Here is a 12,638-nt window from a genome sequence, read left to right on the forward strand (position 1 = left end):
TAGTGTTCTGGCTATTATGTTAGACATCTGCCCACTCCTCATATAGATTACATTTCTGGCTAACAAACTATATTAAAAAAAAATTTATTTTGTGAAGTCAACCTATTTTACCCAGTTTCTTTTTACACTGAACTGTTCCTTTAAATAATAGGCTGCCAAAGGCTTGTTCTTCAGCCTAGGCAAACCCTGTCCTAAAATATAGTAAAAATCAACAACCACCATGGACAAATAGGCACTCAAGAAACTCTACAGGGGTCACAAAAAATGTTTAAAAGCAAAAAATACTTTATTCAAAGTTACATTAAAACATCTCCAAAGGCCCTATGCCTTTATATTAAGCCAATATCATAATGTGGCTTGCAAGACTAATGTGGCACTAATTAACTTAACGGATTCAAGAAAAAAATGAATAAATATATCATATATTGCAAAAGCCAACATAAATACTGTGAGGTATTAGTAAAACTTACAATAGATTTACTTTTTCACATAACAGCAAATTGATTTTAGCATTGCTGTTTCTTTAGCTAGAGTACAACTAGAGAGGAGTTGTGCAGACAGCGGAGATATTGTGAGAAGGGGCTATGTGGGTACAGGTCTTAGCACTGATAAGAGCCATGGGAATATGGCAGTTAGGAGAGAGCATAGAGATAAAGGCATTGTTTATCTGTCATTTTGCAATAGATTAAAGCTTGGTAATGTTACTGAATTTATCAGAAAATAACTTCAAACCTTGAGACTTAATGTACTCTATATATCTGGAACAAACTCATATTACATCAAGCACAAACCTTTTAGTGCCTCAGGCCAAGATCTTTATAGTATTGTCCTTTGTGTTGCCTGGGGGAGCCCCACTATACAGCGAGGCCTCTCACCCCCGCTCTTGTACACAAACATCTGCAGGGACCTTTATTTTATTTCTGCCCTCAGCTCTTCCATGACAGTACTCCCTGCCAGACTTTGAGAGGCTCCTGCTTTTCATAATCCCTATCTTGTCTGGAGTTCTGGGAGGGACCTGTGTTGTTCAGTGCAAGATGAAGTTTTTCTGGCACAGAAAAGAATCATGTTTCCATTTCCAGTATCATGTTTCTCTCATTCAGGATTCTATACTGAGTAAGTTAATACACATACTGACATATAATGTTGTGTGTTACTTCATGTTAGTTTCTAACAGGGATGTCAGCAGCTGTTTAGTCGCTGTGGCCTGTAACACAGACAATTAATGAATTGCTGCCTCTCAAACCTAAAAGGAACCAAGGTTCCTATGAAAAAGTAAGAAGTGTCATTGTGAGGTTACTGCTGGCAAAAGGGGCAATTTTCCCCATAGTGACCTTTCTTTTTTGTTTTTGGGCACCAGAGAGAGGTATTACACCCATTCACATGAATAGAAACACATTTTTTATGTAAAAATGCTACTATAAATCCCAACCTGGATCTTAAGTGATACTGTCATGCCTTTGCCCCTTTCTTGGTTCACCCTTTTCCCTTTCCTGTATCACTACCCTACTGTGCTCCCAGCTCCACTGCTTTTGGTATTTTGGTGTTAAAACTTTGGGAAATAATTCTATGCATTTCATAGAATCTTCACCCGAAGTTGGACGGACATTTTACTATGGGAGACCAGGGAGAAGGGCGTATATCAGGGAGACTCCCAACAAATACAGGAGAGCTGACGTGTCTGTACTTTTTGTCCATATTTTTACATTACATTATTTTTATATTTTTACCATTAATTGAAAGGCCATACATGAGATGGTTTCATGAACAAATTGTGGTGTTTTGACAGTTGTGATGTTTGTAAACTCTGCATTCAAATTGTGTATGGGAGTGGTTGCCACACTGTGAAGCTTCCTCCCTCTGGAAGAACTTGGGGCACAAAGAGATTAATTGCCCCCAATATATCTCTGCTACAGTGGGCAACTAATCTGTCTGGGAAACTAATCTCTCTCCTATGCATTACTTTCACAACACAAGTTTCCTGCTGCAAGCAACTTTGCAGGACTTCAGAAAACCATAGTGATGCATAAGCTTTACCACAGGCAATTCCCTTTGTTGCTGGCGGAAAGGCATTTCGGAGAGATTAGCCACCCGTGGTAGCAAAGATCTATTGTGGGTGACTAATCTCTACATGGGACATTACCCTTATTGTATTTCTATCTGGACTTTGGGCATATCTGGTAAAACAAATAAGCTTTCTCCCTAAATCCCAGCTAACTTTCTGCATTTCAAATATATCTGGAAGAGAGAAAAAAAATATTGTCACCCTATTAAATACATCTGAAACCCAGAGATAAAACAGTGTGACATTTGTGGAGCTGAGGTCCTACATACCTTTTGAAACTATGGCTGATTGAAAGACTCTCTATTCTCTTATATCTGTAGATTTTTGGGGGGCTAAGAGGGTGCTGACCAAAGGCTGGAAAATCTTAGGTGCAAGTGTAAGGTGCAAGTGTTAGGTGCAAGAAGACCTTTATCAGTGGCTTTGGTGCCATTCACTCATAGACAGCTACAGAAAGTCCAGTAGAAATGGCCCAGTATTGCTGCATGTGAACTTCACAAAACATATGCACAACATGAAGGTTGTGCTGTGTATGTTGTCCAATTTCCAGTTTGCAAAAGAATAAATGTAAAAACAGCCCCTATCAACTATTGCAAAGAAAAACTCAAGACAAAGTCAAATTGTATTCCATAAAAAGCGGAGAGGACCTGTTGCACGTAGAGATTTCCCTGAATGTTCAAAAGAGTGTTAAATGAAAGCTGTGGGAATATGTCATCTTTATTCAATGCAGATGTGAACCAAGGTAATGCACACTAGACCTGACCTACTCACATGGGTATACTTAAAGGATTTCCAACTTTAGTCCTTAAGGAACACTGAGGTCTGTTTAGAATATCATGACCTAAACACAGATGGATAGACCAATTGATGAAGCATTCGGACAGTTCAACCTGTACACATTTAAGTGTATTATGAAAATTGGGGCTATTGGTGTTTCCTTGAGGACTTACATATTTAGTTGAGGTTGCCACATCTGGCAAATCCAAATATTTGCTCAGATAAATCTTACTTGAGAATGAAGTAGAACAAAAACAAAACCTCTGTAGTTGTCACCAGTTTGCTTCAGATGGGGAGAATTCCATCCTGACTTCAGAACTACAGTAAGATCAGTCACTGAATCAGCACTGTACAAGAATATTAACATTCATTAATATACATATCGTTAAACCTGTATTTTCTCCATTCCTAAAAAGCCATCTAATCTATCTAATATATCTGCCAGTACAAGCACTTTAGGGGGGGGAACCACATCTCCTTAACATCTTCACATCTCTTTAAAAAAGCTTCACAAAGCTTGCAGCAAAATGGCTTTACACCCACTTGAGGGATCAACACGAAGTGTCCACATTACTGATTACTTCCATTCCTTTTTTCTACTCTGATGGATTCAGGGACCAGTTATTGGGACCTATAAATTGAGTGATTTTCTACTTTCTTTCTGAATGAAAACTGGAGGACTGAAAGCATGATTGCTGGCACTTAACTTAAAACATTCTTTTTATCTTTAAAGGAACAGTAACACTAAAAAATAAAAATGTTTTAAAATAATTAAAATATAATGTACTGTTGCCCTGCACTGGTAAAAGGTGTGTGTTTGCTTCAGAAAGACTACTGTAGTTAATAGAAATAGCTGTTGTGTAGCCATGGGGGCAGCCATTTAAATTGAAAAAAGGAGAAAAGGCACAGGTTACATAAGAAGATAACAGATAACTGTGTAGAATACAATGGGAATCTATGTTACTTATCTGTTATCTGCTTAGTAACCTGTGCCTTTTCTCCTTTTTTCAATTTAAATGGCTGCCCCCATGGCTACACAACAGGGTATTTATATAAACTGTAGTAGTGTTTATGAAGCAAACACACAACTTTTACCAGTGCAGGGAAATAGTACATAGTATATTAATTATTTTTATACACTTTCATTTTTTGGTGTTACTGTTCCTTTAATGAAGGCCTGGTGCCCCATGGAAAGATCCACTAATGGAAGGCACCAGAGTATTTATTGTATGGAAATGCTTTCCCTAATAGGTAAAAATAAGCAAAGGCTTATTCAGGCCTGTTCAGGCTATCCAGTGATTTGTTTTCATGTGTGCCTATTGATGCAGAGGAACCCTGGAGCTATGTATAGGTGCTAAAAGTGTTCACTGCTTTATCTTTAATAAATAGCAAATTTTAAAGTGGTAAAATAGCACCCCCACCTATAATAACACTATAATATAACTGTAAAATTAGGATCAAAAGGGCACCCTTCCATTGATTAGGTTTTTTCATGTGTAGTTCATGTGCTGGCAACTACTTCTATTACTCAAGTGTTTTCCCAGTAGGTTTCCAGAGTGTGTAACTGGTGACAGTACTTTCCTAAGTCCATAACTCTCAACTCAGCATAACTGAAAGAGTAGGAAGGATGTTTATATCACTTTGTCTGACAAAAAGAGGATATTCCTATTATTTTGAATTTCTCACATCCTTTCCCTGTCACTCAAGTTAAATAAGAACATCCTTTTAATAACACAGTGGGGGTTTCAATCAACATTATTTAACTCACTTTAATTAAAAATCAAGTAAAATTAAATTAATATGCCATACTTCACCATTTTTCATAAGTTAATGGGAAGTGTATAATAATGCAAAACTGCTGGTGGGTCACAGTGAGCCACAAGTGCTAGGAAAGAAGCGTTTTTGCATAAAATATTTGGGGATACCATGAGTATAAGTTATATGTTAATGGGAATACAAGCAGATCTTGGAACCCTTTTTTTTTCAAATGCCACATTGGCCATGCAGCTTATACTCTGTAGGGCAGTTATTATGTTACCTTTTGTAGCAATATATGCAACTGCTTATGGTTAATAAATATACTAGAGGACTCATTTACAAAATAAGCACAAAGTGCAAATTCAGATGGAAAGCGCCATGTTTTTTTTCCTGCAGTTCAACATCCTCCATAGAATTCCAGCACAAGTATGGGCTGGTCAACTGAAGCTTTTGCTGAGTAGGCCATTAGAAATAAAAGCAGAAAAATATCGCCATTGATTTCCCAATTTCAAAAACTTATCAATACTTTCCTTGCACATGTATATGGGAACAGGTTGCGGTTTCAAGTACTGAGAATGTGTCCACAAATCTTTTTTTGACACTGATGACGCACAATGCAAAAACCCAGGTTAACATTCCGGCATAAGAGACTTGACAATGTTTCCTTATGGCAATTTCCTTTTCCCGATCTATGATACAAAGATCCCCTAAGAAACTGAGATATGGATAAAGGTCACCAAAACTTTACTCGTCGTTCAAGGATGTTAAAGTAAAAAAAAAAATTGCATGCTTTTTGATTTTCATAAGGACTTCATTATGGTTTAAGTAGGCTATACAGGTTATTGTGGGGAATCCTTGTAGCCAAATCGGAAAACATTTAGACTACACATATTTTATTTACACCTAGAGCACCAATACAACAACATTTATAACAACATTTATGAGGTCCTGACAAAATGTTATATTGGTTATGTTGGAGGGAACCATAACTAACTGGAAACCACTTGTCTTGTTTGAACTCATGGAGGTTAATATTGTGGGGGTATTCCCTCTTTTCTAGTCCATGCATATTTTATTCGAACGTGTGAAGAACCACAGGAGTAAGATACTGTATTACAATTTGTAATAAATTACCAAAGTATACAAACACCTGCTCATTCAACATCTCATTCCTAAACCAAAGGTCTTGATATAAACTTGTCCTCCCTTGCTGATCGAAAACCCTCTAGGCATTCTGCTAGATTTTGTTGCAGGGTTTTTCTTTCCCTCAGCCACAAGATCATTAGGCACTGATATTGGAGGCCAGGCCTGTCTCACAGTGGACATTCTATTTCATTTTACAGGTGTTCAGTTGAGAGGGGGTCAGGGCTCTGTGCTGGGCAGCCAATGTATTCCTCTCTCAACTCAGTAAAACCATTATGTATGAACCTTGCTTTAAGCATAGGAGCATTATAGAGCTCAAAAGATGAAAGTGCCTTCCTTAGGCTGTTGCCACAAAGTAAGAAGCACAAAATTGTCAAGTATGCTGTGGCCCAAAGGACTGCCTTTCAATGGAACCAGGGCCCCTAGCCCCAGAGCAAGGAAAACAGCCAAGAACCATTATATTTTCTTAATTCATTCTTGCTTTATTATTCATCATGCAGTTAGTGTTCAACCTAGAAACATTTTTTTTAGACTGCCAGATGGTGAAATGTCATATATCGCACCAAAGAGGTTTACACAAGATTAATGTGAACAAGGCACCACGGCCAGATGGAATACACCATTGGGTACTGAGAGAGCTAGGGTCAGATTTACAGTGGCCTCCATTTCTGATATTCATCTGGTGTAGTACCTATGGATTGGAAGAAGGCTAATGCCATTTCTATATCTATAAAGAGAGTAAGATCTCAGACTGGCAATTATAGGCCAGTAAGTTTGACATCCATGGTGGGCAAGTTATTTGATGGCTTGTTAAGGGATCGCATACAAGATTATGTACTGGAGAATGGCATTATGAGCAGTAATCTGCATGGCTTTATAAAGGACAGGTCATGTGAGACCAATTTAATTGCTTTTTATGATGAGGTTAGTAAGAAGCTGGACAGTGGGGGTGCAGTAGATGTGACCTATTTGGATTTTGCCAAAGCATTTTATACCATTCCCCACAAACGACTGCTTTCTAAACTAATGTCTATTGGTCTTAGTGAAGTTGTTTGCAAATGGATAGAAAACTGGCTACAGGTGGTTGTTAATGGTACATTCTCTGCTGGGTGTAAGGTTCTCAGTGGGGTCCCTCAGGGTTCTGTACTGGGTCCACGTTTGTTTAATTTTGAAAGTCTAAGTTATGAAGAAAGAATGGCCAAGTTGGGGTTTTTTACACTGGAGAAGAGGTGCTTAAGAGGTGACATGATAACTATGACTTCCAACTGACACAAGGGCACCCACTCCACTTAGAATAAGGGAGGTTCCGTTTAAATATTCAGAAAGGATTTTTTACTGTGAGAGCTGTGAAGTTGTGGAATTCCCTCCCCGAACCAGTCGTACTGGCTGATATTTAGATAGCTTGAAGAAGGGGTTGGATGGCTTTTTTTAGCAAGTGAGGTATTACAGGGTTATGGGAGATAGCTCGTAGTACAAGTTGATCCAGGGACTGGTCCGATTGCCATCTTGGAGTCAGGAAGGAATTTTTTCATTTTTGCCTTTCTCTGGATCAACTAGAAGTTAGGCAGGTTATATATAGGCATTATGGTTGAACTTGATGTATGTATGTCTTTTTTCAACCTTACTTTGTTATAATGCATTGCATGTGGTGATGTTAGGTTTGTTTGCATCCTACAAATAGTTCCTGTGCTTCTGAAGATAGTTTAGAACTCAGCAGTAAGTATTGCAACTGAGGACATATTTTAACTGGAGTGTCTTGATACTTTTGGCTAAAAATGTTGCTATTGTCTTATCAAGGACCCCCAATTGTAAATCCCCATGAGCCACATTCAAATGGAAAAGTATGGGGGGTGGCGGCAATACGAGCTATAATCTTGTGGACATACAGAAGGTTCTGTTTGGCATTAAACTGAGTTTTTATGCAACCAATACTTGCCTCCTAACTAGAAATATACACATAAGAACCTGCTTTGGGGACACTGGAAGCAACATTCAAGGGGTTGGTGATGTTGCTCACGAGACACTGGTTGGGGATCATGGGTCTATATAGTATATTTTGTTATGTCCCATAGTAATTTGTATTAGAGCATTGGTTTACCTAAGCAAGTCTAAGATTATACCCGTTAAAGACAATAAGTCTCCAAGATCCCGGCAACCAATCTAAATTACTTGTCATTTTGCAGGGCTTATTTTTTACAAATAAAATGCCACTTCCATGAGTTTTCTATTTCCCATGTATTATTTTTATGTGTTTTTGTCTCCTTTGCATTTTTGCACTGGTTCCTACTGTTATCACTCTCTAGGGCTCATTATGACACCCACCTGAAAAATGACCTGTTAAACAACTTGCTACAATAAATCACTATGTTCCATTTATTTTTTACAAATTTAGCTTTTTAAAACAACTCAAAAAAATAAAATAGCTTTACTTTTGAAACCACATCTCTCCAATGACATCTAATATCTCACAAAACAAAGATAAGTTCAACAGGATAGTCCTTTAATTTGATAAGGGTGTAAGGCTTGTGTTTTTTTCTTTTTCTTGTTTTATGTCATTTAAAACAAAGGAACAAGTAAATCAAGAATAATATGAGATAAAACTGCACAGAGTTTGCCTTTAAGGAACTGAATTTAATTTGAGTTGCACACACGCCACAATATATATACTAAAAAGTCAGTGTAGAAATATGTTTCCTCTGTAGACAAGTTTTGCACAACTGTTATTTAGAGAACAAATTGAGTAATATTATATTGGCACCTTCCAGTGAGAATTCTTAGAGACAGAAGTCACAGTGGGAGTTTAATAAGAATTCACCAATCTCATGCTCAGAAAACTTCCTCCCAAAAGGTAAGTGTACCCTAACCCTACTATTCTATAATATCTCTAAACTCACATAACAAGGCATCTAAATCATGGCACAGAGAAATAAATCCAAACAAAAATGTCATGCACTGAGTATAAAGACTTAAATAGTAAATAATTGGAGGTGAAAACATTTATAGGTCCTAGTTTTGCCCCTTGATAGTGATTTACTTAGTAACTTAGTAAGTTGGGTTGAAAAAAGACATACTTCCATCATGTTCAACCATAATGCCTATATATAACCTGCCTAACTACTAGTTGATCTAGTATGCAACCTTACAATTGTATAGGGTTACTCCTACATCTGATGTCTTCACTTTGGGTTCTCCGCAGAAAAAGACCAACTGTCATATATTCATACATATTATATATATCATTCTCCAGAGAAAAGCTGGTAGCTTCTCCAAACTTCTGGCAACTGGAAATATTTGCAGATTATTAACAAGCATTTTTCCCTGGATCGCCCTTTTCCTTATCTAGGGGTTTAGGGTTGTTAATATGAGGAACAGTATGGCAGTACACATACACATAAATAAATAAAAATATTCATGAAAAGGATTTCCTTCTAATACTTTATACCAAAATGTCAAAACAATCAATGTGAGTAAGTCAAACTTTGCCTTTAGATTTAGCTTCTACTCTAAACAGATAAAACTGCAGATGATTCCCATTCATCTGCGTATTCTCGTGTGTTATTTCAGGTCTATACCAACCTGAAATTGTGCTACCAGTATCTTGAATGACTGTTTCCAATTATTAAATCCAGTTAATTGACTTGGCTGCTTTTATTTGACCATTGGATGTTCAATCCTGAACAGCATATAGAAGTCCACTTGGTAGTCAAGGTATCAAGTAGTGAAGCTGCTTTTCATTATTATGTTTTTGGGAGCCTGCAAAAATAGTCTTCTGCACAGCTGCTTGTATGTCAACGTTGCCAGCGGCCACTGCATGTAATGGGCTGGTTCAGGTAGAACAGAGCCACAGTACTGATTAGGGACCTCAATGCCTTGTCCAATATGATGAATAAGCAGTCTCTTATACTGGGCCAAACTGCTGCAAATAACCACAAGTCATTTTTAATTTCCTCACCTAAAGCTTTCTGAAAGTGGAGCAGTCTCTCCAAATTAAATGCAAATTAATGCAACTTGCAGTGGGCAATCATATCGCAAAGCAGTATACTGGTCATAAAATAGTTAAACAAAGCATGGGTGCTTGGGTATGTTCCAACTCTGTAAATCATGTCATATAATGATTTCAGCAGTGGTTTACTAATGCAGTAATACTGTACATGACTGTATGATATTTTGCCTGCCAATACTCAAGTCCATGTAAACAAATATGCTGCATCTTACTTTTAAATTATACTAATCAAAAGCAGCTTTGTGATTATATTTCAGAAGATTAGAGGCTTCAGAGAACAATATAAAGCATCATTTATGCCAGCTTGCATACAGAAAGAAAAAAAAAAGGCAAATTGGTATCATGAATATCATGTTTTTCCTGTATTCAATTTGAATGCATTGCTAGTGCTATCCCTTACAGCCAACATAGACTTACTTAGGATCTCACAATGCATTGTCAGTATGATATCCCTTTCTTTGTGAATTACTTTGACTTTGATTGCTGAGGTTTCAGAAGATACTGCTAGGTAGGAAAATATTATATATGGGAAAAACGAGTGCATGTTTGTTCAACAAGCAACACGTGCATCACAGCATAATCTGTTTAACTACAAAACAGCCCATGAACGAACTTCAGATACGTTTCTTGTGAGGAAATTAGTTCAAGAAGTACGATAAAAAAAAAAAGTTACACCAAACAGATGTGCTGACATTGGAACTGCTAAATGAAAGAGAAGTGCAGAAGGAAAAGCTTACCCCAAGAGCAGAGCAGAAGCAGCAATGCGTGTGTAAGTGTCCGTAGATTTCTATACTCCATCCTGGGATTTCTCCGTGCTATTGACCAGCAGAAGCAGCAGAGTGGGAAATAAGCGAGAACAGAGGTTTTCAGGAAGCGGAGCTTTTCCTGCACAAGTACAGAATCCGTGTAAATAATGAGATTACTCAGCACAGCCTTAGAAACAGACCTCCCACCGGGTGAACCGTCACACAACATATATGGCGTGACGTGTTAAGAGGGATTCTGAACCAGGAGAGTGCAATAAGACACTGGACTCTGACTGTTATTGTCATGAAGGAAAGTTAGCATCTGTGTCAAATAGAAGAAGCCAAGAGGTCTCTCTATCAAAAGTCCCCTGACGAAGCCAAACCAGCGCAAGCAAATTTATATTTTCAGCCATTTTCCAAACAAATCACAGGATGTGATTTGTTGTTCGAACTACGTCCAGTTTCTGCCGTTTTGAGTCTTAGAACTGAACTCTTCAGCATCATGGATCCTATTAAATATGCATAGTTTGTAAAATATCCGAGCCACACGAGGGAACTTTTCATGTTCAATTAAGGTTCAGTAGGAGCAGGAACATATGGTGGGCTTTCTCAACATTAAGCTTGTGCGACTCCCCATAAATCTACACAAAAAGAGTCCAAATAATGATTAGCAGCCTTGAAAAGAAATGTTTGCAGTTGTGCGTTCCTCCTACAAATAGTCAGAGAGTAATGGTAAATAGTGTTTGCAAAACATGCAGCTTTACTCCATTGGCATAGAGGGTGTAGGTCCCCACACCAATCCAAAATTGTCATAGGAAATACAGTACTTTTTCCTCTTCATCGTCGATAATTAAATAAATTTGAACACACTGTTACAATGGGTTGTCGATCACTAATATGCGCAAAATGTTCCATTTTACAAAATAAGGCAGTGGTAGAACGGATCACAACATAGATGATGCTCCAGCATACTACTTGTCAGTCAAGAATGGTGAAAAAATTTAAGATTTCTGCATTTAGGCCATAAGAAACAAATGCAGTTGCACTATTTGCAAGTGCAATTGCAAACAGTAAGCACACAATTACTAGTGGTGGGAAATGCAAAAACAATATGGTAATAATGGTAACAATAAATTGAAGGTAATAAATAAATTGAAGAAGTAGATGGAGCTAACCCCTGGTCAGGAGGCGGTGGTTGCTCCAAGGTTCCCCAGCGTCAATAGGCTCAGAAGCAACCGTTTTGGAAGGAAAGGCAGGACGGCTATATGGAAGTGCAAGAAGTGCATTTTACTTTGCGCAAGTACCTTTAATGAAAGTGGTTCTAGGCACAACTGACTTCAGGGAAATTACACTTGTGGATGTACTTGAGCCCTATAGTGATACTCATAGAATGACACAGAGACATGCTTAGGAATAACAGTGGCATACACAATAACATAGTGCACAAAGAGATGTTTAATATAATATATAATAATCTCTCTAATGCTTTATTTACCAATAGGTTTTTCCAACTGGCATGAGGGGACCCACTCCAATTAAGAGAAAGGAGGTTCCGTTTAAATATTCTGATTTTTTTACTGTTAGAGCTGTGAAGTTGTGAAATTCCCTTTGCAAATGAGTTGTACTGGCTGATACATTAGATTCAATGGGGCCAACTCACTAAAGGTCAATAATGCTTATCGCATGCTTTTTTGCATTAAAAAGCATGCGATAAATAGTACCGATTCATCAATGTAATTTCGCATGCATTAAAAACGCAAAGAACATCGCTTCTTAATTATGACAATTGTCCTTTTAGTGAATCGTTTGTTAACTCTAAAAAAATAACAAGTGATAATATTTTTAACACATGCTATAAATATCACCTTTAGTGAATCGGCCCCAATTATGGGTTGGATGGCTTTTTAGCAAGTGAGGGAATACAGGGTTATGGGCGATAGTTCTTAGTATAAGCTGATTCTGGGACTGGTCCCATCTTGAAGTCAGGAAGGAATTTTTTCCCCTCTGTGGCAAATTAGAGAGGCTTCAGATGGGTTTTTTTTTGCCTTCCTCTGGATCAACTAGAAGTTAGGCAGGTTATATATAGGCATTATGGTTGAACTTGATGGACATATGTATTTTTTCAACCTAACTCACTGTGTTACTATAAACA

The 12,638-nt window shown here is 37.7% G+C and overlaps 1 protein-coding gene across 2 annotated transcripts in view; it reads right to left on the reverse strand.

The window, feature by feature from the left end:
- ramp2 (receptor activity modifying protein 2) overlaps positions 1-10,675 on the reverse strand; it is a 32,371-nt gene extending 21,696 nt beyond the window's left edge. The window contains exon 1 of one of the 2 annotated variants that reach the window (XM_031894744.1): positions 10,478-10,675. In XM_031894744.1, coding sequence (XP_031750604.1) covers positions 10,478-10,538 — 61 coding nt within the window. In that variant the 5' untranslated portion in view covers positions 10,539-10,675. The remainder of the gene's footprint in view (positions 1-10,477) is intronic. The other variant, XM_002932503.5, reaches the window with a different exon arrangement.
- Between the last annotated feature and the right edge of the window lie 1,963 nt (positions 10,676-12,638).

Source organism: Xenopus tropicalis, chromosome 10 (assembly GCF_000004195.4).
Source record: "Xenopus tropicalis strain Nigerian chromosome 10, UCB_Xtro_10.0, whole genome shotgun sequence".
Lineage (NCBI taxonomy): Eukaryota > Metazoa > Chordata > Amphibia > Anura > Pipidae > Xenopus > Xenopus tropicalis.